General features: G+C 36.0%; 2 protein-coding genes across 2 annotated transcripts in view; both read right to left on the bottom strand.

Moving 5' to 3' along the window:
- LOC126831854 (mucin-12) overlaps positions 1-26,563 on the bottom strand; it is a 202,925-nt gene that overhangs the window by 114,128 nt on the left and 62,234 nt on the right. Inside the window, exons 59-66 of the mRNA XM_056103261.1 lie at positions 25,797-25,859; positions 24,250-24,549; positions 23,673-23,735; positions 22,503-22,786; positions 20,039-20,204; positions 19,089-19,406; positions 18,352-18,417; positions 17,683-17,745 (exon numbers count right to left, since the gene is read on the bottom strand). Coding sequence (XP_055959236.1) covers positions 17,683-17,745; positions 18,352-18,417; positions 19,089-19,406; positions 20,039-20,204; positions 22,503-22,786; positions 23,673-23,735; positions 24,250-24,549; positions 25,797-25,859 — 1,323 coding nt within the window. The remainder of the gene's footprint in view (positions 1-17,682; positions 17,746-18,351; positions 18,418-19,088; positions 19,407-20,038; positions 20,205-22,502; positions 22,787-23,672; positions 23,736-24,249; positions 24,550-25,796; positions 25,860-26,563) is intronic.
- Positions 13-4,316, bottom strand: LOC130014270 (uncharacterized). Its single transcript, XM_056103253.1, has 3 exons — positions 4,241-4,316; positions 218-729; positions 13-74 (listed from the first exon to the last, which is right to left on the bottom strand). The coding sequence occupies exons 1-2, from the start codon at positions 4,299-4,301 to the stop codon at positions 278-280; spliced, it is 513 nt and encodes a 170-aa protein (XP_055959228.1). The 5' UTR covers positions 4,302-4,316; the 3' UTR covers positions 13-74; positions 218-277.

Raw genomic sequence — 26,563 nt, 5'->3', positions numbered from 1 at the left:
ACCTGTAGGAGATGTTCCTGCTTCAGTGGGTGATGTTCCTGCTTCAGTGGGTGATGTGCCGGACACACTTGTTTCTAAAATAAAAGAAGTATGCCCATAGAATCATAGACGACAATTGGATTGAATTCCTTGGAAGATTATTCAAATTTATTTTCTTTGCATATTTTCATCGTCGAACACATAATAAAATTGAATTACAAATATATTAGTATCCTACCTTCGAAACATGCTCTAACATCAAGAGAGAAACTTGTTTCGGAATCGTTATTGGTTTGGGTTACTTCGACTCTGATTTGTGCAGCTTCCGTACCAGCAGGGAAGGTAGCTTTAGGAATGGGTGCTGATAAATCAGTCTGTAAAAATAATAGAAAACATCAGTTCTTGTAAACAAAAAACTCTTAAGGAATAGAGTCTTAATAGCAAGCGTGTTTATACTTACTGCAGTCAAATAAGTTGCTTCTGTTTCTGAACCACCAGTTGCAATTACAAATACCCTGATAGATCCTACATTCTGTGGTGATACAAGTTCCACTGATTTAATTTCTACCGTTTCATCAGTGATGGGTGCCAAATCGATTGTTACACTAATTGGCGAAGTTTGGGCAGGGAATGTAGCTGTGGTTGCAGTTCCTGGTCTAAGGTTTTCGGGATTGGAAACGCCTGGTGCTGTTATACTGGAAGTGGGAATAATAGCAGGGTCCTCCATACCTTTAACCTCGGCACAAACAACTGTAAATTGGAAAAAAACAACGGTTAATAAAATTGCAAATATTTTATAGTTATCAAATATGTTTGAAAGTTTTTATCTATATACTCATTTATATACGCAGGTGATGTTTTCAAAAACATAGAGTGCCCCGTTCAATACATACTGGTATAAAGACATCCTAGAAAGATGTCACAAGACATCGTGCTGAAATACAAGATGTGCCAAGTGTTAAAATACAACACACATCCATAAATCAAATGTTTTGATTTAAACTGTAATGGTCGCTTCAAAGATTTTGTAGTATCCGGTTTGTGATATGTCATATTTACACTCAAATGCAGAGTTATTGTTTTAATTTGACTGTTTACATTAACTTACGTGTTGCTGTTTCAAGTATACAAAACACAAATTATTAATATCAGATAACACTATAGCTTATAAAAGCTTGAGTAATTTAAACTTCCCAATATCTCACAATATCAAAATTGTCGAAATTTAAATGATCTACATATTTGTTTTAAGTTTCAAGTATACAAAACACAAATTATTAATATCAGATAACACTATAGCTTATAAAAGCTTGAGTAATTTAAACTTCCCAATATCTCACAATATCAAAATTGTCGAAATTTAAATGATCTACATATTTGTTTTAGAATGAATGAAGCTATGAATCATTTTCAAAGAAAATTACGGGTCTTATCTGTGAATAGATGTTAAGATGACATAACTTCACAGAAACCATTTAAAAATGTAAATCGTCAAAATAGTTTTACACTCATGTACGAGTCGGGTTTTGTTTAGTGCTTCGAGATAAATAAAGAGTTTCATTCATTTGCAAAGTTCACATAGCTGGTGAAATTTACATTAGTTCGACATACGTTTGCATTTCTGCATCGTTTGCATTAAAAGTAGCAGTCCAATTGTTTAAATAATGCTCACAAACCAAAATGTAAAGGGATAATTATTGTCACTTTGCAGAAAGTTTCAGCTCAAATATTGGGTCATTAATTGTATAACAAGGTTACATATATATAACTAACATATAGCTAGGATTTCTTGCTTACAAAATTCCCTGATATGTTTATCCTTCATTCCGCAGATGATTATCAAAAATGTACAAACGTAAAAATCATTACGTCTACTTTAATATAATTCCTAAGCTTAACGTTTACGTAAGCTGTTTGTTTTCAATAAAGAAATAACGTTACACGTCGTCACACCTTCCAGTCATTTACACTGACAGTTTACACGAAGATATCCACTACCCACTTGATTTTCGATTAACATCACATATTGGTCAACAGAATAATAATAATAATACAAAATAATTATTGTGATAACGCGTGCTTGAACGAAAGAATAAATAGTACTCGACGATATCTAAAATACATCATACACCATGCCTTTAACTCTTACTATGAGGCTGACCAGGTGGTTGCTCTTTTTTTTCTTTTGTATTCCATTCAGTTGTCTTGTGGTGGGTTTGGGTTGTGTGTAGGTTTTTTGTGGGTGGAAAAAACGGACATTGGCATTGATCGTCATACATCGGAATGAATGAAGCCAGAATTAGTCCGGCGGCCAAAACTTGGGACGATTATATATGGAACCATTAAAACCATTTTGTTGCCACGAGATCACTGTCTCTCTGGAGGGCTTTCAGTAATTAGCCAATAAATAATTAATTAAAATCCCATTGGTTTAAATTGACACAAAATGTTGAAATACGCCACTGTAACCATTTATTTAAATAGCCCCACCCCCTCCTTCGAATCAAATCCGGGTTCATTTTCTCAGCTGGTTCTTCGAATGGTTTCAATAATTAATAATTATAGAAAACAAATTAAACCCAAATTAGTAAAAATTATACCAATGTCGAGGTATAGATTTTATAGTGATGTTTTATATGGACAGCTCAACGCATTATTTCGCCACTGGAGCACTGTCAATTGGAAGCATTTAAATGATTAAACTTGTCATTTCAATGAATTAACAATACCCTAAGCAACTAACATTGAGGCAAATTTATCAAATGTAAAACACGAGGTGCGGCACTTATGTAACCTATGGGGATCCATCACAAGAGAGGGTGTCAATCCGGTGACGCACGTTCAGTCTCGTACTCGTCTCGAGCAATCGGTTGCCATGAAACACACACCCTCTGTTGCAAGAGTGGTAAAATTGATCGAACTCATCCTTTGGTTATCCCAATGCTTCATATGGAATTTAAAAAAAATCTGCTGAAAACTATAGCTTGATATCATTATCCTGTAATGTAGCCAAAGCCTCACACAAAATTTGAAAAGGGGTCTCTTGAAAACTGTAGCCTCTATCAAGGTTTACGGATAAGAGGATATCACTCTTATGTGATTATAATACCTAGGATATCACTCTGGAACAAAAGGCCGTGGAGTGTTCACTCTCTCTCTTGGGTGCGTCACACCAATAATACCAGTAAACAAATGAGAGGCATTTTGTATCGTATTTACGTAATTATACAGGTGTCACTTTTCAGCTTCAACATAAATATAAGAGGTCCTCTAGTAGTTTGTGGGAGAAGTTCCGGGCGCAGATGGCGAAATTCTTGGTGCTGGATATATAAATCAATTGTTTTTCAAGTGCATGGTCATCTGAAATTAAAGTGCTTGTCCGAGAATATAAGCCGAGCCTAGAAGATCTGTAACTGTCAAGTACATTGACATCATTAACCATTACTGCTTTATGTAAATAGACTGCATCAAGATATAAACAATTGTAATTAAATGTAGTTGATTGTTTGTACTTGTATTACCTGTGGGAGAAGTTCCAGGCGCAGTCGGTGAAGTTCCGGGTGCAGTTGGGGAAGTTCCGGGTGCAGTTGGGGAAGTTCCTGGTGCTGGAGACAGAAATGATTTTATATTAAATATTTTATAAAAGAATGAATCGTTCATCAGTTCTGTAACTGGTCTAACTCAAGAGCTTTTCATAACTTTACGAAGCCCTGCTCGATATATAAATCATTTGTTTTTCAAGACATTGACTGCTGAAATTAAAGTGCTTGTCTGAAAAAATAAGCTGGGCCTCGGAGTAGTGTAACTGTCAAACAAATTGACAGTAGTATCCAATAATCATAGGTATGGAATAGTATATCATCTGCTGTTAAAAAACATTTAACATGATATTCTAGTAAAGATTAAAAATGTCCGGCTACAATTAACTGTGGGCGACGTTCCGGCGCAGTTGGCGAAGTTCCGGGTGCAGTTGGCGAAGTTTCGGGTGCTGGAGATATAAATGGTTATACAGATATTTCAGAAAAGAATTAATTGTTTGTCAACACTTGCATTGCTCAAATTAAACAACTGTCAAGGAAACTGACGTTCCTTTCAATTAAATCAAAATTCATTACATGTTTACTGTTTATCCATATATTACATTAGTGGCAGCTATTGTTACAGACCTATTTGAGTCCACGCAATGTTTTATTTCATTCCATCTGATATAAAATTTCCTAAAATATATTTAACAAGTTATCAAATCGTTCATTAGGCTTACCTGTTGGCGATGTTCCTTCTGTGCCAGTTGTAACTATAAAGATATAAATGTAGTAGAACATTAATATGGGATAAAGTAATTATATTAAAGGTGGATAAAGAAATATCTAAGAAAAAAAGAATAAAGATTTGCTACGAACCTACAAAACAGGCGTGCACACTAACATCAATCGTCACTGGTTTGTCCGAATCCGTTGGTGTTATTTCAACCATAATCTCTGTGACAACGACTTCAGGTGGGAATTTAAGAGAATCATCAGTGGTATCATTCTGTTTAAAGATAGAACGATATTGTAATTTAAAGTTTATTGATGGATTCAAATAAAATAAAAGTAAACGACTGGAAACACATACAATTCCCCATATAAAGCATCTAATTAAATCAATGAATATAAACAATTTATGGTTGTACGACTCTTATCTTATAAATTGAAAAGAAAATATTGTATTGGTTTGACCATGACCATGTACTTACATCAGTAGATTCAAGTAGTGTCCATGGTGCTGAAGGTCCCGTTCGTCCAAATACTCTAAATGTTTGCACATTGTCATTGGCAGGAAGTTTTACTTCTGACAGATCAACGGGCTCAACATCATCAGTAAGTTTAAATGTGACGTTGGTAGGAGCATCCGATGGGTTAATTGTAAATTGATCACCACCTGGTCTCAGGTTCTCTGGATCATCTGTCGATGGGAATCCAGATGGTTGTTCAAGGTATTCAGCTGGTATAACTGTTGGACTTGCCATTCCTTCTGTCACAAGACACCGTGCTGAAATACAAGATGTGCCAAGTGTTAAGATACAACACACATCCATCAATCAAATGCATGTAAATCATTTTTTTCATATTTAAACTGTAATGGTCGCTTCAAAGATTTTGTTGGATTCAGAAAGTGTTCATATAAATGAAGCCTGGACATTATTCCCTTTCTTTAAAAAATAAATAAAAATAAACTTACGTGTAGTTGTTCCAACTGGTAAAATGAATAAAAGGAAAAGTTAAGATAAGATAAGTAACTCAACCAATTTTGTTTCAGCTTAGAATTGTTCGACTTTCTTTATTTACATACGTATCTAGATTTATCTTATTGTTGTTCTAAACTAACGAGACTGCAGTTGAACAAAATAAATATCTGAAATTTGACACTCGAAATTAGGGATATTCAGAAATTACAATTACCTGTAGGAGATGTTCCTGCTTCAGTGGGTGATGTTCCTGCTTCAGTGGGTGATGTGCCGGACACACTTGTTTCTAAAATAAAAGAAGTACGCCCATAGAATCATAGACGGCAATTGGATTGAATTCCTTGGAAGATTATTCAAATTTATTTTCTTTGCATATTTTCATCGTCGAAAACATAATAAAACTGAATTACAAATATATTAGTATCCTACCTTCGAAACATGCTCTAACATCAAGAGAGAAACTTGTTTCGGAATCGTTATTGGTTTGGGTTACTTCGACTCTGATTTGTGCAGCTTCCGTACCAGCAGGGAAGGTAGCTTTAAGAATGGGTGCTGATAAATCAGTCTGTAAAAATAATAGAAAACATCAGTTCTTGTAAACAAAAAACTCTTAAGGAATAGAGTCTTAATAGCAAGCGTGTTTATACTTACAGCAGTCAAATAAGTTGCTTCTGTTTCTGAACCACCAGTTGCAATTACAAATACCCTGATAGATCCTACATTCTGTGGTGATACAAGTTCCACTGATTTAATTTCTACCGTTTCATCAGTGATGGGTGCCAAATCGATTGTTACACTAATTGGCGAAGTTTGGGCAGGGAATGTAGCTGTGGTTGCAGTTCCTGGTCTAAGGTTTTCGGGATTGGAAACGCCTGGTGCTGTTATACTGGAAGTTGGAATAATAGCAGGGTCCTCCATACCTTTAACCTCGGCACAAACAACTGTAAATTAGAGCAAAACAACGGTTAATAAAATTGCAAATATTTTATAGTTATCAAATATGTTTGAAAGTTTTTTATTTATATAGTCATTTATATACGCAGGTGATGTTTTCAAAAACATAGAGTGGCCCTTTCAAAACATATTGGTAGAAAGACATCCTAGAAAGATGTCACAAGACATCGTGCTGAAATACAAGATGTGCCAAGTATTAAGATACAACATATATCCATAAATCAAATGTTTTGGTTTAAACTGTAATGGTCGCTTCAAACTTCAAAATTCTATAGTATCATGTTTGTGATATGTCATATTTAAGCTCAAATGTTGATTTATTGTTTTAATTTGACTGTTTACATTAATTTACGTGTTGTTGTTCCAACTGTAAATAGAAAACGAAACACAAATTATTAATAACAGATAACACTATAGCTTAGAAAAGCTTGAATAATTTAAACATCCCAATATCTCACAATATCAAAATTGGCGAAATTTAAATGATCTGCATATTTGTTTTAGTATGAATGAAGCTATGAATCATTTTCAAAGAAAATTACGGGTCTTATCTGTGAATAGATGTTAAGATGACATAACTTCATAGAAACCATTTAAAAATGTAAATCGTTATAGTAGTTGGGACGATTTTATATGAAACCACTAAAACCATTATTGTTGCTACTAGATCACTGTCTCTCTGAAGGGCTTTTGGTAATTAGCCAATTAAATAATTAATTAAAATCACATTGGTTTAAATTGACACAAAAATGTTGAAATACGCCGCTGTAATCATTTATTTAAATAGCTCCACCCATTCCCTCCAATCAAATCCGGGTTCATTGTCTAAACTGGTTCTTCGAATGGTTTCAGTAATTAATAATTATAAAACCAAATTAAACCCAAATTAGTAAAAATTATACCAATGTCGAGATATAGATTTTATAGTGATGTTTTATATGGACAGCTGAACGCATTATTTCGCCACTGGAGCACTGTCAATTTGAAGCGTTTAAATGATTAAACTTGTCATTTCAGTGAATTAACAACACCCTAAGCAACTAACATTCAGGCAAATGTATCAAATGCAAAACACAAGGTGCGGCACTTATGTAACCTATGGGGATCCATCACAAGGGAGGGTGTCAATCCGGTGACGCACGTTCAGTCTCGTACTCGTCTCGAGCAATCGGTTGCCATGAAACACACACCCTCTGTTGCAAGAGTGGTAAAATTGATCGAGCTCATCCTTTGGTTATCCCAATGCTTCATATGGAATTTAAAAAAAATCTGCTGAAAACTATAGCTTAATATCATTATCCTGTAATGTAGCCAAAGCTTCACACAAAATTTGAAAAAGGATCTCTTGAAAATTGTAGTCTCTATCAAGGTTTTTGGATAAGAAGATATCACTCTGGAAGCGGTCCTCTAGTAGTTTGTGGGAGAAGTTCCGGTCGCAGATGGCGAAATTCTTGGTGCCGGATATATAAATCAATTGTTTTTCAAGTGCATGGCCATCTGAAATTAAAGTGCTTGTCCGAGAATATAAGCCGGGCCTAGAAGATCTGTAACTGTCAAATACATTGACATCATTAACCATTACTGCTTTATGTAAATAGGCTACATCAAGATATAAATAATTGTAATTAAATGTAGTTGATTGTTTGTACTTGTATTACCTGTGGGAGAAGTTCCAGGCGCAGTCGGTGAAGTTCCGGGTGCAGTTGGGGAAGTTCCGGGTGCAGTTGGGGAAGTTCCTGGTGCTGGAGACAGAAATGATTTTATATTAAATATTTTATAAAAGAATGAATTGTTCATCAGTTCTTTAACTGCTAAAGGGGTTTGTGGTAGAAGGTCCTGGGCGCCGGTGGCGAAGTTAATGCTGCTCGATGTATATATCATTTGTTTTTCAAGACATTGACTGCTGAAATTAAAGTGCTTGTCTGATAATATAGGCTGGGCCTCGGAGTAGTGTAACTGTCAAACAAATTGACAGTAGTATCCAATAATCATTTGTGTAAAAGAACTACACCAAAATATAAATAATTGTTACTTCCATTAGATAGATATGGAATAGTATATCATCTGCTGTTAAAAAACATTTAACATGATATTCTAGTAAAGATTAAAAATGTCCGGCTACAATTAACTGTGGGCGACGTTCCGGCGCAGTTGGCGAAGTTCCGGGTGCAGTTGGCGAAGTTTCGGGTGCTGGAGATATAAATGGTTATACAGATATTTATGAAAAGAATTAATTGTTTGTCAACACTTGCATTGCTCAAATTAAACAAATGTCAAGGAAATTGACGCTCCTTTCAATTAAATCAAAATTCATTACATGTTTACTGTTTATCCATATATTACATTCGTGGCAGCTATTGTCACAGACCTATTTGAGTCCACGCAATGTTTTATTTCATTCCATCTGATATAAAATTTCCTAAAATATATTTAACAAGTTATCAAATCGTTCATTAGGCTTACCTGTTGGTGATGTTCCTTCTGTGCCAGTTGTAACTATAAAGATACAAATGTAGTAGAACATTAATATGGGATAAAGTAATTATATTAAAGGTGGATAAAGAAATATCTAAGAAAAAAAGAATAAAGATTTGCTACGAACCTACAAAACAGGCGTGCACACTAACATCAATCGTCACTGGTTTGTCCGAATCCGTTGGTGTTATTTCAACCATAATCTCTGTGACAACGACTTCAGGTGGGAATTTAAGAGAATCATCAGTGGTATCATTCTGTTTAAAGATAGAACGATATTGTAATTTAAAGTTTATTGATGGATTCAAATCAAATAAAAGTAAACGACTGGAAACACATACAATTCCCCATATAAAGCATCTAATTAAATCAATGAATATAAACAAGTTATGGTTGTACGACTCTTATAAATTGAAAAGAAAATATTGTATTGGTTTGACCATGACCATGTACTTACATCAGTAGATTCAAGTAGTGTCCATGGTGCTGAAGGTCCCGTTCGTCCAAATACTCTAAATGTTTGCACATTGTCATTGGCAGGAAGTTTTACTTCTGACAGATCAACGGGCTCAACATCATCAGTAAGTTTAAATGTGACGTTGGTAGGAGCATCCGATGGGTTAATTGTAAATTGATCACCACCTGGTCTCAGATTCTCTGGATCATCTGTCGATGGGAATCCAGATGGTTGTTCAAGGTATTCAGCTGGTATAACTGTTGGACTTGCCATTCCTTCTGTCACAAGACACCGTGCTGAAATACAAGATGTGCCAAGTGTTAAGATACAACACACATCCATCAATCAAATGCATGTAAATCATTTTTTTCATATTTAAACTGTAATGGTCGCTTCAAAGATTTTGTTGGATTCAGAAAGTGTTCATATAAATGAAGCCTGGACATTATTCCCTTTCTTTAAAAAATAAATAAAAATAAACTTACGTGTAGTTGTTCCAACTGGTAAAATGAATAAAAGGAAAAGTTAAGATAAGATAAGTAACTCAACCAATTTTGTTTCAGCTTAGAATTGTTCGACTTTCTTTATTTACATACGTATCTAGATTTATCTTATTGTTGTTCTAAACTAACGAGACTGCAGTTGAACAAAATAAATATCTGAAATTTGACACTCGAAATTAGGGATATTCAGAAATTACAATTACCTGTAGGAGATGTTCCTGCTTCAGTGGGTGATGTGCCGGACACACTTGTTTCTAAAATAAAAGAAGTACGCCCATAGAATCATAGACGACAATTGGATTGAATTCCTTGGAAGATTATTCAAATTTATTTTCTTTGCATATTTTCATCGTCGAACACATAATAAAACTGAATTACAAATATATTAGTATCCTACCTTCGAAACATGCTCTAACATCAAGAGAGAAACTTGTTTCGGAATCGTTATTGGTTTGGGTTACTTCGACTCTGATTTGTGCAGCTTCCGTACCAGCAGGGAAGGTAGCTTTAGGAATGGGTGCTGATAAATCAGTCTGTAAAAATAATAGAAAACATCAGTTCTTGTAAACAAAAAACTCTTAAGGAATAGAGTCTTAATAGCAAGCGTGTTTATACTTACTGCAGTCAAATAAGTTGCTTCTGTTTCTGAACCACCAGTTGCAATTACAAATACCCTGATAGATCCTACATTCTGTGGTGATACAAGTTCCACTGATTTAATTTCTACCGTTTCATCAGTGATGGGTGCCAAATCGATTGTTACACTAATTGGCGAAGTTTGGGCAGGGAATGTAGCTGTGGTTGCAGTTCCTGGTCTAAGGTTTTCGGGATTGGAAACGCCTGGTGCTGTTATACTGGAAGTTGGAATAATAGCAGGGTCCTCCATACCTTTAACCTCGGCACAAACAACTGTAAATTAGAGCAAAACAACGGTTAATAAAATTGCAAATATTTTATAGTTATCAAATATGTTTGAAAGTTTTTTATTTATATAGTCATTTATATACGCAGGTGATGTTTTCAAAAACATAGAGTGGCCCTTTCAAAACATATTGGTAGAAAGACATCCTAGAAAGATGTCACAAGACATCGTGCTGAAATACAAGATGTGCCAAGTATTAAGATACAACATATATCCATAAATCAAATGTTTTGGTTTAAACTGTAATGGTCGCTTCAAACTTCAAAATTCTATAGTATCATGTTTGTGATATGTCATATTTAAGCTCAAATGTTGATTTATTGTTTTAATTTGACTGTTTACATTAATTTACGTGTTGTTGTTCCAACTGTAAATAGAAAACGAAACACAAATTATTAATAACAGATAACACTATAGCTTAGAAAAGCTTGAATAATTTTAACATCCCAATATCTCACAATATCAAAATTGGCGAAATCTAAATGATCTGCATATTTGTTTTAGTACGAATGAAGCTATGAATCATTTTCAAAGAAAATTACGGGTCTTATCTGTGAATAGATGTTAAGATGACATAACTTCATAGAAACCATTTAAAAATGTAAATCGTTATAGTAGTTGGGACGATTTTATATGAAACCACTAAAACCATTATTGTTGCTACTAGATCACTGTCTCTCTGAAGGGCTTTTGGTAATTAGCCAATTAAATAATTAATTAAAATCACATTGGTTTAAATTGACACAAAAATGTTGAAATACGCCGCTGTAATCATTTATTTAAATAGCTCCACCCATTCCCTCCAATCAAATCCGGGTTCATTGTCTAAACTGGTTCTTCGAATGGTTTCAGTAATTAATAATTATAAAACCAAATTAAACCCAAATTAGTAAAAATGATACCAATGTCGAGATATAGATTTTATAGTGATGTTTTATATGGACAGCTGAACGCATTATTTCGCCACTGGAGCACTGTCAATTTGAAGCGTTTAAATGATTAAACTTGTCATTTCAGTGAATTAACAACACCCTAAGCAACTAACATTCAGGCAAATGTATCAAATGCAAAACACAAGGTGCGGCACTTATGTAACCTATGGGGATCCATCACAAGGGAGGGTGTCAATCCGGTGACGCACGTTCAGTCTCGTACTCGTCTCGAGCAATCGGTTGCCATGAAACACACACCCTCTGTTGCAAGAGTGGTAAAATTGATCGAGCTCATCCTTTGGTTATCCCAATGCTTCATATGGAATTTAAAAAAAATCTGCTGAAAACTATAGCTTAATATCATTATCCTGTAATGTAGCCAAAGCTTCACACAAAATTTGAAAAAGGATCTCTTGAAAATTGTAGTCTCTATCAAGGTTTTTGGATAAGAAGATATCACTCTGGAAGCGGTCCTCTAGTAGTTTGTGGGAGAAGTTCCGGTCGCAGATGGCGAAATTCTTGGTGCCGGATATATAAATCAATTGTTTTTCAAGTGCATGGCCATCTGAAATTAAAGTGCTTGTCCGAGAATATAAGCCGGGCCTAGAAGATCTGTAACTGTCAAGTACATTGACATCATTAACCATTACTGCTTTATGTAAATAGGCTACATCAAGATATAAATAATTGTAATTAAATGTAGTTGATTGTTTGTACTTGTATTACCTGTGGGAGAAGTTCCAGGCGCAGTCGGCGAAGTTCCGGGTGCAGTTGGGGAAGTTCCGGGTGCAGTTGGGGAAGTTTCTGGTGCTGGAGACAGAAATGATTTTATATTAAATATTTTATAAAAGAATGAATTTTTCATCAGTTCTTTAACTGCTAAAGGGGTTTGTGGTAGAAGGTCCTGGGCGCCGGTGGCGAAGTTAATGCTGCTCGATGTATATATCATTTGTTTTTCAAGACATTGACTGCTGAAATTAAAGTGCTTGTCTGATAATATAGGCTGGGCCTCGGAGTAGTGTAACTGTCAAACAAATTGACAGTAGTATCCAATAATCATTTGTGTAAAAGAACTACACCAAAATATAAATAATTGTTACTTCCATTAGATAGATATGGAATAGTATATCATCTGCTGTTAAAAAACATTTAACATGATATTCTAGTAAAGATTAAAAATGTCCGACTACAATTAACTGTGGGAGACGTTCCGGCGCAGTTGGCGAAGTTCCGGGTGCAGTTGGCGAAGTTTCGGGTGCTGGAGATATAAATGGTTATACAGATATTTATGAAAAGAATTAATTGTTTGTCAACACTTGCATTGCTCAAATTAAACAAATGTCAAGGAAATTGACGCTCCTTTCAATTAAATCAAAATTCATTACATGTTTACTGTTTATCCATATATTACATTCGTGGCAGCTATTGTCACAGACCTATTTGAGTCCACGCAATGTTTTATTTCATTCCATCTGATATAAAATTTCCTAAAATATATTTAACAAGTTATCAAATCGTTCATTAGGCTTACCTGTTGGTGATGTTCCTTCTGTGCCAGTTGTAACTATAAAGATACAAATGTAGTAGAACATTAATATGGGATAAAGTAATTATATTAAAGGTGGATAAAGAAATATCTAAGAAAAAAAGAATAAAGATTTGCTACGAACCTACAAAACAGGCGTGCACACTAACATCAATCGTCACTGGTTTGTCCGAATCCGTTGGTGTTATTTCAACCATAATCTCTGTGACAACGACTTCAGGTGGGAATTTAAGAGAATCATCAGTGGTATCATTCTGTTTAAAGATAGAACGATATTGTAATTTAAAGTTTATTGATGGATTCAAATAAAATAAAAGTAAACGACTGGAAACACATACAATTCCCCATATAAAGCATCTAATTAAATCAATGAATATAAACAAGTTATGGTTGTACGACTCTTATAAATTGAAAAGAAAATATTGTATTGGTTTGACCATGACCATGTACTTACATCAGTAGATTCAAGTAGTGTCCATGGTGCTGAAGGTCCCGTTCGTCCAAATACTCTAAATGTTTGCACATTGTCATTGGCAGGAAGTTTTACTTCTGACAGATCAACGGGCTCAACATCATCAGTAAGTTTAAATGTGACGTTGGTAGGAGCATCCGATGGGTTAATTGTAAATTGATCACCACCTGGTCTCAGATTCTCTGGATCATCTGTCGATGGGAATCCAGATGGTTGTTCAAGGTATTCAGCTGGTATAACTGTTGGACTTGCCATTCCTTCTGTCACAAGACACCGTGCTGAAATACAAGATGTGCCAAGTGTTAAGATACAACACACATCCATCAATCAAATGCATGTAAATCATTTTTTTCATATTTAAACTGTAATGGTCGCTTCAAAGATTTTGTTGGATTCAGAAAGTGTTCATATAAATGAAGCCTGGACATTATTCCCTTTCTTTAAAAAATAAATAAAAATAAACTTACGTGTAGTTGTTCCAACTGGTAAAATGAATAAAAGGAAAAGTTAAGATAAGATAAGTAACTCAACCAATTTTGTTTCAGCTTAGAATTGTTCGACTTTCTTTATTTACATACGTATCTAGATTTATCTTATTGTTGTTCTAAACTAACGAGACTGCAGTTGAACAAAATAAATATCTGAAATTTGACACTCGAAATTAGGGATATTCAGAAATTACAATTACCTGTAGGAGATGTTCCTGCTTCAGTGGGTGATGTTCCTGCTTCAGTGGGTGATGTGCCGGACACACTTGTTTCTAAAATAAAAGAAGTACGCCCATAGAATCATAGACGACAATTGGATTGAATTCCTTGGAAGATTATTCAAATTTATTTTCTTTGCATATTTTCATCGTCGAACACATAATAAAACTGAATTACAAATATATTAGTATCCTACCTTCGAAACATGCTCTAACATCAAGAGAGAAACTTGTTTCGGAATCGTTATTGGTTTGGGTTACTTCGACTCTGATTTGTGCAGCTTCCGTACCAGCAGGGAAGGTAGCTTTAGGAATGGGTGCTGATAAATCAGTCTGTAAAAATAATAGAAAACATCAGTTCTTGTAAACAAAAAACTCTTAAGGAATAGAGTCTTAATAGCAAGCGTGTTTATACTTACTGCAGTCAAATAAGTTGCTTCTGTTTCTGAACCACCAGTTGCAATTACAAATACCCTGATAGATCCTACATTCTGTGGTGATACAAGTTCCACTGATTTAATTTCTACCGTTTCATCAGTGATGGGTGCCAAATCGATTGTTACACTAATTGGCGAAGTTTGGGCAGGGAATGTAGCTGTGGTTGCAGTTCCTGGTCTAAGGTTTTCGGGATTGGAAACGCCTGGTGCTGTTATACTGGAAGTTGGAATAATAGCAGGGTCCTCCATACCTTTAACCTCGGCACAAACAACTGTAAATTGGAGCAAAACAACAATTAATAAACTCCCATACATGTCATATTAATTAAATGTTTTATGAAATTATTTATTTATATACAGTGTAAAAATTATCCATTTTTTAAGTGGTTGAATTTCGTAGTTTACCTCTCTTTTTCTGTTAATTGGTGTTTTTTTTTTGAGAAAATGTGTTAAAAATATGAATTATGTATGTCTATGGAATATTGATTATTAATCAGGTAATTTCCGATAAAAGTTTTCATTCCATTCTATATTGAACTTAATGCTGCTATTTTACGACATAAACGGTGGAATTTACGGATCATTCATAATAAGTATCGTGTTATAGTATTCCTTTCAATTTATTAACCATAATAGAATCACCATTTGTAAATGTTGGTATATTAAATGTCATGTATATCTAATTTCTATTATTTATAAGATCTATAAATCAGATTGTAAGTTTTTTCATAAATGTATCTAAATATGTTTTGAAGTTTCGTTTGATGGTTACATTATCTTGTAATCAAGCACGTTTAAATACGGATAGTATTTGTATTATATATATTCATGGAATACAGATTATTCTTATATTATTATAAACTATTGGCTATGGAAGACCAAACAACTCTTCATTTAGCGGTTTTAATTCTTAGTTCTTAATTCATGGTCCTTAATTAGTTTTTCTTCATTTGTTGCTGTATTTCGACATACTAAAATTGACATTTGTATCTTAAAATCAATATTTGTTTTACAAATCAGACATTTCTCATATCCGATTCGTAAATAGTATTTTTAGATATACAAAAAAAAATTTATTTAGAAAATCAAAAAAAATTAGCCTTCATTTACATTTCATCACAGACATACAACGAAAGACAAATATCGAACAAATTTCTATATACAACTCAGACCCGGGGTTTCGAAAACGTGTAACTGTAAAGCAAATTGACAGTATTATCCAACACTGCTTTATACAAATAAACTTCACCAAGACAGGTTGTTCTATTACCTACGGGCGAAGTTCCAGGTGCCGTTGGGGACGTGCCGGGTGCTGTTGGCGATGTTCCCGGTGCTGGAGATAGAAAGATTTAATTTTAGATATTTCAGAAAAGAATGCTCAAGCTAAACTATTTGTCTGAAAATAGATCTAAAGTGTCCGAAAATTGACAATGTCATGCAATACTGCTTTGTGCAAATAGACTACGTCTTCGAATGAAATAAATGTAATTGCATAGACGATTTGAGTATTCTGCTATAACACCGCGTGAATTACAAAACATAGGTGCGGCTATGTTTTCAAAAATAGGCAAATGTAAATTAAACTATATATGAATAAAATACCTTATATACATTTAAGGGATGAATAGATGACATTTTGAAAGTCACAAAATAGTATAGGTAGTGATATCATAATGTTTGGGTTCCGTATGTAACCCCGTCGAGAACAGTATGGGGTAAAATAATGATTGATATCAGTACATAATATGCTAGTTGTCAATTGAAAAGTAGAATAATTATTTCACATAGTAAAAAAACAACCCCAAAAAACCCACCCCACCCCCACAAAAAAACCCCAATTCATTTAAGTGTATGGTGCTTCAAATTCCATTGCAATTCATTGCAAAGATGACGACAAATCGTGGCCATGAATATTACCTGCAGGCGATGTGCCGGGTGGTGGAGCAGTTGGCGAAGTAATAGGTTGTGGTGCAGTCGGTGATGTTCCAGGTGGTGTAGCAGTAGGTGATGGTCCTGATGGTGGCATAGTAGGTGATGTCCCAGGCGGTGGAGCTGTTGGGGATGTCACTGGTGGTGGAGCACTTGGAGATGTTCCAGGTGGTGGCGCAGTAGGTGATGTTCCAGGTGGTGGGGCTGTTGGGGATGTTCCAGGTGGTGGCGCAGTAGGTGACGTTCCAGGTGGTGGAGCAGTAGGCGATGTTCCAGGGGGCGCTGCAGTTGGAGAAGTTCCTGGTGGTGGGGCAGTAGGTGATGTTCCAGGTGGTGGCGCAGAAGGTGACGTTCCAGGTGGTGGAGCAGAAGGTGATGTTCCAGGTGGCGCTGCAGTTGGAGAAGTTCCTGGTGGTGGAGCAGTAGGTGATGTTGCAGGTGGCACTGCAGTTTGGGATGCTCCAGGTGCTGTGGGTGAAAACGTTAGCTATGTGTTAAAAAGATAATTATTGATCAATTTGTCAGGATTGATGTCAGGGGACAAATATTGTATTACTATTACCTGTGGGTGATGTTTCGGGTGCAGTGGGCGAAGTTTATCTTATTTATTTTTTTATAATAGAATCAATGTAGGTGATAATTCTTGGCCTTAAATATTTCAGAACAGGATTGTTTTTCATTACAGAGGTAATATCTGTTTGTAACTAGATTACATCACTAAATACAAAATTGCAATTTAAGATTTGTTGTTCTGCATTTAACTTTGCGGAAAGAAGCGGTCGCAGTGGGAGAAATCTTTATCTGATAAAAGTTAGCTGTCAGGCAAACTGGTAATATATTTTTGTAATTAGATTACACCACTAAATAACAAATTGTAAAGCAAATCTTGTTGTTCTTCATTTAACTTTGCGGACATTACCGGTCACCGTTGTTATGCATTTAACTGTGGGAGACGTTCCGGTTGACGAAGTTCCTGGTGCTGGATAAATACATTATTTATTTTTAAAAGCTTCGACTGCTTATCTGAAAATATACCTGGGCTTCGACGAAGTGTAACTGTTAAAAAACATTGACAATATTACATAAACCGGTTTAGTATAAATAGACTACACCAAGATATGATTAATTGTTTCCTGCTATTACCTGTGGGAGAAGTTCCGGGCACAGTTGGCGAAGTTCCTGGAGCAGTTGGTGAAGTTCCTGGTGCTGGGGATAGAAATAATTTTATCTTAGATATTTTAGAAACGAATGGATGTTTTGTCTGTACATGAACTTAAAGTTTTTGTCTGAACACAGACATGGAGCTTCGAAAATGTGTAGCTGTTAGGCAAATTGATAATATAACACAATACTGCTTTGTGGAAATAAACTACACTATGAAATAAATAATTTTAATTGCATAAAAGTGGTCTGCTATAACATACTTATGAATTACATAACATGTTCCTGGTGACTGTAGATTTTGATCTGTAATTGGTGCTTTTATACAGCATAAAATAGAGTAGGTAGTAATATGAACATGTTTGGATTAGGATGGAACCCATTGAGAATAGTATTGTAAAGCAAATATTGTTGCTCTGCACTTAACTTTGCGGAAATTACCGGTCGCCGTTGTTATGCATTTAACTGTGGGAGAAGTTCCGGGCGCAGTTAATTGTGCTGGATAAATAAATTGTTTGTTTTTAAAGGCTTCGACTGCTTTTTTGAAAATATACCTGGGATTCAAAGAAGTGTGACTGTGACAATATTACATAAACCGGTTTAGTATAAATAGACTACACCAAGATAAAATAATTGTTGTCCTGCTATTACCTGTGGGAGAAGTTCTGGGCACAGTTGGCGAAGTTCCTCCGGGTGCAGTTGGTGAAGTTCCTGGTGCTGGAGATAGAAATTATTTTATCTTAGATATTCTATAAACGAATATCTTTTAAGATAATTTTATCTTAGATATTTCAGTGGAGATAGAATTGTTTGGTCAAATTAAAGTGTTTGTCTGAAAGCTGGCCTGAAGCTTCGGAAACGTGTAGCTGTCAAGCCAATTGACAATATCACACATTACTTCTTTGTGCAAATAGACTACACCACGAAATAAATAATTGTAATTTAATAGATAAATTTAGTGGCCTGCTATACCATCCTTGTAAATTAGATACGCTGTTCCTGATGATTGTAGATTCGGATCTGTAATTGGTGCTTTTATATGACAGTTTGTTGCATTCAAGCAAGTGTTTTTCTTTCTCAAATGTAAATTAAACCATATATGAATGTACTAATATAACACATTATATACTTTTAATGGATAGGAAAGATGACATTTAAAAAATCATAAAGTAGAGCAAGTAGTAATATGAAAATGATTGAAATGGAACCCCATTAAGAATAGTATTGGGTAAAATAATGATTGATATCAATTGATAATATGCTAGTCATCCACGGAAAAATAGAAAGTGTATTTCATATTTCGTACGTAGGTGGGTGGTGCTTCAAAAGCCAAGGGCTTGGTCAATTCAATGGACAAATGTCAAAAAAGATCTAGTCATGAATATTACCTGTAGGCGATGTGCCGTGTGGTGGGACAGATGGAGAAGTACCTGGTGGCGGTGCAGTAGGCGATGTTCCTGGTGGTGCTGCAGTAGGTGAGGTTCCTGGAGGCGGGGCAGTAGGTGATGTTCCGGACGGAGGAGCAGTAGGTGATGTTCCAGGTGGTAGAGCAGTTGGTGATGTACCAGGTGGTGCTGCTGTTGGCGATGTTCCTGGTGGTGGAGCAGTTAGGGATGTACCAGGTGGTGGAGCAGTAGGGGAAGTTCCGGGTGGTGGAGCAGTAGGTGATGTTGCGGTTGGCGCTGTAGTTGGGGATGTTCCAGGTGCTATGAGTGAAAACGTTAGCTATGTATTATAAAGATAATTATATATCAGTTTGTAATTCTTTGTTGCATTAATATATTATTCCTAAAAGTACAATAGCACCAATATCTTAGGAGGTTTATGATGAAATGATTCGGTAGTGTTTGGTGCCATTATGCATACCAATACAAAATTGATTATACTATTGCATCAGACAAGAGAACACATCTTCATAGCCAATTTGCCGTGATTACCAGGTATAACGGTCTGCATTTTCTATCAATTATCAAGACTCATTTAACTCATTAATATGAAAAAATGTTCCAGGTATATTGGTAATGTGATATGCGAGTAGATTTTCCAGGTGGCGCTGTAGTCGGTGATGTTTTAGGTGGCGCTGCAGTTGGGGATTTTTCAGATACTGCGGGTGAAAGCGTATGCTACATACGTTTAGATACGGAAGCTTATTTCAAATATATATATTTTAAGCAAACAATACCATAGAGATTAAGACCATACTGACATAAAAATATAATGTTTACAATTCTGTTCATTATTTAAATTGCATTTGTCAACTTACTGATAACTTTGATATATGCCGTATTTGTCGGTAAAGTATTTTCAGATTATGCATTAAAACATAAATAGGACCAACCTGTGGGAGATGTTCCTGCTGTGGCAGTTTCTTCAAAACATGCTCTTACATCCAAACCAAATTTAACAGCAGCTGAAGAGTTTGTTGGCACAATAGTAACTCGTATCTTTTGAGCTTTGGTTTCTGGAGGGAAATCAGCTTTTGGTGTCGGGTCCTGGAGACCAGCCTATGGTTATACAAATAGACCATTTTTAAATTGCCAATTGAAACCGTGACAAAAGAGATAATATTAAGCAAAAGGGATTATAATGCTTTTAAAGGGTACTGTTGTTTAACTAAACGTTTCGACCGAGGTTTTCAAGACATACAATAAAAATGCCGCGACTTTATATGAAAGAAAAATAAAATCTGACAGGAACTGAAACATTCGTTGGCACCAGAGTAACTTGTATCTTTTGAGCTTTGGTTACTGGAAGCGAATCAGCTTTTAGTGGCGCGTCCTATGATTTATACAATTAGGTCATTTTTAAATGGCCAATTGAAACCATGGCAGTCCTAATATTGGGCAAAACGGATCAAAATTCTTTAAAAGGGTACTATTTTTGAATTGTCTACACTTTGTGTCTGAACTTTTCAAGACATACAATAAAAATGACGTGACGTTATGGAAGAATAATAATACAATTATATACTCTTAAAATAGTAGGGGATATTGAAATGCAAATACCTATCCAGGGTGTGATATGATAAATAGTCATGGACAATTGACATGCTTTGAGAGTATGTTCAAAGATGGAGAACTTATGGTTTATCCGATCCATGTTTGCTTTCCTATTGGTTCTTGCATAAGATTTACTGTTTAGCGTATCTTTGCTTTAGTATGTTACGTTTAATTTGCAATGAGACACCTTCAACATGATGAACTTGTACCAAGTTACACCCCAAACGGTTAGAAATCGGCTACATGCAACCCCTTTGCATGCGCTATGACCGCGTGCTGTGCCTCCATTAACTCGCCAGCACATGGCAAACAGGCGTCAATGTTGTAGGCAGCGTAGAAATTGGAGTACTCGTCGATGGGCCCGTGTAATGTTCTCAGGCGAGGCCAGATTTACTCTGGATTTCACTGATAGGCTTGCTCGCGTTTCGAGGCGTGGAAATGAGCGTCATGCTAACGTTAACATCAGACAGCATGACAGATTCGGGGAGGGTCTATTACGGTGTGGACAGGAATCACCATAATTGGCAGAACGGTTTGCATATTGTTCAAGGAAGGGTCACTGGTGTGTATGGTGTAGGCAACGTAGAAATCCGGGTAATCGTTGATGGGCGTGTGTAATGTTCTCAGATGTGTCCAGATTTACTCTGGATTTCACCGATAGACGTGTTTGCGTTTGGAGGCGTGTAAATGAGTGTCATGCTAACGGTAACATCAGACAGCATGACAGATTCGTGCGTGGGTCTTTTATGGTGTGGGGAAGAATTACCATGACCGGTAAAACGGTTTGCATATTGTTCAAGGAAGGGAGACTGGTGTTTACTACCGTGACCACATCCTAGCACCCATAGTGCAGGTCGACGTTTCATCTTTCAAGATGATAATGCCCGTGCCCACCGCTCACGTGTCGTGAATAACTACCTCCAGCGTCACCATATTGTCCATGAGTCCTCACCTTTCCCCTATAGAGCATGCCTGGGACATGATCGGAAGACGTGTTCGTCGACGTCAACGTCAACCGACAAAACTGCAAGAATTGGCCGTGGCACTGCAAGAGGAGTGGGTCAGATTGTCCCAAATTGTGATTGGACCGTTGATTAGGAGCATGCCATGACGAATTGCTGAATGTCTATGGATTTCTGGAGCAAATACTCATTACTCATTATTTCATACAGTATATCTTTGCGAGTGAAATGGGGCCGTCAGATAAGCCGCCCATATGAACTGTTTATGTTCATGTGTAGGCGATTGGCCTGTTATTAACATACACTGATTACCTCTAATAAAAAACAGCAGTGCATTTTCGCAGTTTTGTATTGTTTCTGAATATTTCCTAATTTTTTTGAAGAATATATAATAGAAATGAAGGATATGTATAATACTGTATTTATTTTGAAATGATCTATTTGGATTTAATCGTGCATATTTTGAACTCCCCTTTACCGCAGATATCAAGGTGCTCACTCAAAGAGATCTCTCTATGACGGGTTTCCTAACTTGTTGTCTTTGGGCCGTTACTCTGTTTTGTAACTTGTTAGTTCAACCGATGTACAGTTCGGCCCCATCACTAAATTTTATGATATATACATAAAGTACTTTGTAGTTCATACACTCATTAATAAAAAATTCTTCTTTCACACTGTCAAAAATAAATGATTTACACTCAATGAAATATCTTTATGCACAGTAAGTATCCATATACATATATTCAAAAACTAATATTTTTAGGCCAAGTAACGTAATGTAAAGCACCTAATTGTTTTACCAAATTTACGTCGAATATAGCATTTGAGACTTAAGACTTACTTGGTCTGTTACAGGAGTTTCATTGAGCTGTGAATCAATCAGCACTATTTCTATGGATTCGATATTCTCAGCATTCGGGAATGTGATAGATCCCATATCGACATCCACATCGGTATTAGGTGAAAGATCTATGGTAAATAGTATAGGACTGATGCCGTCCGGCATGATAGATAACGGGACATCGCTTGTTCTTAGATTATCCACTTGGTCAGGTGTTAAACCCTCAACACTTGAACTTGGTATCAATGCTGGATTCTCCATTCCATTTGTCTCTTCGCATCTCTCTGAAAAAATTGTGAATCAATAAATGTTAACTTCAATGTAATATGGATTCAATTTTCACAGACTTCATGGAAGAGGCCTAGAGAGTTAAATATTCTTTCTTGAGAGAATTATAATATCCTTTAACGGATTCGTACAAAGGTACAAAGTTCCTGTTTGAGATTTTCCTGTGGCGGTAAAAGAAACTGAGAAACTTGTTATGGTGATTTCATGCATATCAATTACAGGCAGACCCTGTTATCACCTACGCTTAGTCTGAGTGGGAGAAGTTCCAGGAGCTAGAAATAGAAATGTTTTCATATTTATCTCATTTATTTCCATAATAGAATCAACGCAGGTGTTAAATCTTGGCATTAAATACTTCAGAAATGAATTGTTTTTATTACTGAGGTGTCGACAAAGCTTAGCGGTGATATCTGTTTGTAAGTAGATTACATCACTAAATAAAAAATTGAAATGTAAGACTTATTGTTCTGCATTTAACTTTGGGGAAAGAAGCTGTCGAAGTGGGGGAAGTCCCGGGAGCTAGAAACAGAAATGATTTCATCTTTATCTGATTTATTTTCATGATAGAATCAACGCAGGTGTTAAACCTTGGCCTTAAATATTTTAGAAAAGATTCAAGTGTTGTTCTGAAGACGGATCTGGCGTGTCGACAAAGGTTAGCTGTCAGGCAAACTGGTAATATCTTTTTGTAATGAGATTACACCACTAAATAAAAAATTGTAAAGAAAATATTGTTTGTTTTTAAAGGCTTCGACTGCTTATCTGAAAATATACCTGGACTTCGAAGAAGTGTGACTGTCAAACAAATTGACAATATTAACCCATGTTGATTAGTATAAATAAACTACACCAAGATATAAATAATTGTTGTCCTGCTTTTACCTGTGGGAGAAGTTCCGGGCACAGTTGGCGAAGTTCCGGGTGCAGTTGGTGAAGTTCCTGGTGCTGGAGATAGAAATGATTTTATCTTAGATATTTAAGAAACGATTAGATTGTTTGTCAGTACTTGAACTAGTCAACTTAAAGTGTTTGTCTGAAAACTGATATGGAGCTTCGAAAACCTGTAGTCGTTAATCAAATTGACAATATCACACAATACTGCTGTGTGGAAATAAACTACACCACGAAAAAAATAATTATAATTGTATAGAAGACTTGAGTTGTCTGCTATAACATCCTTATAAATTACATAACATGTTCCTGGTGACTGTAGATTTGGATATGTAAATGGTGCTTTTATAAGGCATCAAATAGAGTAGGTAGTAATATGACAATGTTTGGGATGGTGATGGAACCTCATAAAGAATAGTATGCGGTAAAAAAATGATTGATATCAATGGATAATATGCTCGTCATCCATAGAAAAATATTTCGTTTGTAGGTGGGTGGTGCTTTAAAAGCGATGGGTCTGGTCAATTCAATTGGCAAATGTTAAAACAAATCTAGTGATGAATATTACCTGTAGGAGATGTGCCAGGCGGTGGGACAGAGGGAGAAGTACCTGGTGGAGGTGCAGTGGGCGATGTTCCTGGTGGTGGTGCAGTAGGTGAAGATCCCGGAGGTGGGGCAGTAGGTGATGTTCCAGACGGTGGAGCAGTAGGCGATGTTCCAGGAGGTGGGGCAGTAGGTGATGTTCCAGGCGGTGGAGCAGTAGGTGATGTTCCAGGTGGTGGAGCAGTGGGGGAAGTTCCAGGCGCAGTCGGTGAAATTCCGGGTACAGTTGGAGAAGTTCCGGGTGCCGTTGGTGAAGTTCCTGGTGCTGGATACAGAAAAGAATTTATATTAGGTATTTTAGAAAAGAATGAATTGTTAGTCTATACTTTAAAAGCTTATATTCAAGTACTTTTCTGAAAAAGTGTAACTATAAAGCAATTTGACAATTTTATCCGCCTCTGCTTTATATTTATAATCGCATAGTTGACTTGTTGTCCTATTTACCTATGGTTCCGGGTGCCGTTGGGGAAGCCCCTTGTGCTGGGGATAGAATGATTTTATCTTTGATATTTCAGAAAAGAATGAATTGTTTGTCAATACGTGAAAAGCACAAGTTAAACTGATCGAGGGAGTCGAGAAAATGACAATATCATCCAATACTGCTGTGTGCAAATAGACTACACCTTCGAAATTAATAATTGTATAGATGACTTTAGTGATCTGTTATAACACACTTGTGAGATACAAAACCTGATACTGAAAATTGTATATTCAGATCTGGAATTGACACTTTTATAGGGCATTTTAATGCATTCAAGGTACGGCTTTTTTTTCAAAAATAGGCTTATGTAAATTAAACTATATATGAATGTACTAATGAACTACATTGATATAAATACGTAGATGGCATTTGTAAAGTCACAAAATCGTGGCATTAAATACTTCAGAAATGAATTTTTTTATTACTAAGGTGTCGACAAAGCTTAGCGGTGATATCTGTTTGTAAGTAGATTACATCACTAAATAAAAAATTGAAATGTAAGACTTGTTGTTCTGCATTTAACTTTGGGGAAAGAAGCTGTCGCAGTGGGGGAAGTCCCGGGAGCTAGAAACAGAAATGATTTCATCTTTATCTGATTTATTTTCATAATAGAATCAACGCAGGTGTTAAACCTTGGCCTTAAATATTTTAGAAAAGATTCAAGTGTTGTTCTGAAGACGGATCTGGTGTGTCGACAAAGATTAGCTGCCAGGCAAACTGGTAATATCTTTTTGTAATGAGATTACACCACTAAATAAAAAAATTGTACAGAAAATCTTGTTTTTCTGCATTTGACTTTGTGGAAATTACCGGTCGCCGTTGTTATGCATTTAACTGTGGGAGAATTTCCGGGCGCAGTTAGTTGTGCTGGATAAATTAATTATTTCTTTTTAAAGGCTTCGACTGTTTATCTGAAAATATACCTGGACTTCGAAGAAGTGTGACTGTCAAACAAATTGACAATATTAACCCATGTTGATTAGTATAAATAGACTACACCAAGATATAAATAATTGTTGTCCTGCTATTACCTGTGGGAGAAGTTCCGGGCACAGTTGGCGAAGTTCCGGGTGCAGTTGGTGAAGTTCCTGGTGCTGGAGATAGAAATGATTTTATCTTAGATACTTAAGAAACGAATGGATTGTTTTTCAGTACTTGAACTAGTCAACTTAAAGTGTTTGTCTGAAAACTGACATGGAGCTTCGAAAACCTGTAGCTGTTAAGCAAATTGACAATATCACACAATACTGCTTTGTGGAAATAAACTACACCACGAAATAAATAATTATAATTGTATAGAAGACTTGAGTGGTCTGCTTCAACATCCTTATGAATTACATAACATGTTCCTGGTGACTGTAGATTTGGATATGTAAATGGTGCTTTTATAAAGCATCAAACAGAGTAGGTAGTAATATGACAATGTTTGGGATGGTGATGAAACCCCATAAAGAATAGTATGCGGTAAAATAATGATTGATATCAGTGGATAATATGCTAGTCATCCACAGAAAAATCTAGTGATAAATATTACATGTAGGCGATGTGCCAGGCGGTGGGACAGAGGGAGAAGTACCTGGTGGAGGTGCAGTGGGCGATGTTCCTGGTGGTGCTGCAGTAGGTGAAGATCCTGGAGGTGGGGCAGTAGGTGATGTTTCAGACGGTGGAGCAGTAGGCGATGTTTCAGGAGGTGGGGCAGTAGGTGATGTTCCAGGCCGTGGAGAAGTAGGTGATGTACCAGGTGGTGGAGCAGTGCGGGACGTTCCGGGTGGTGGAGCAGTAGGTGATGTTCCAGGAG

The sequence above is a fragment of the Patella vulgata genome, chromosome 9 (genome assembly GCF_932274485.2).
Source record: "Patella vulgata chromosome 9, xgPatVulg1.2, whole genome shotgun sequence".
NCBI classification, from domain to species: Eukaryota; Metazoa; Mollusca; class Gastropoda; family Patellidae; genus Patella; species Patella vulgata.
Note: the sequence above shows the minus strand (reverse complement) of the source record. Positions and strands in the feature narration are given on the sequence as shown.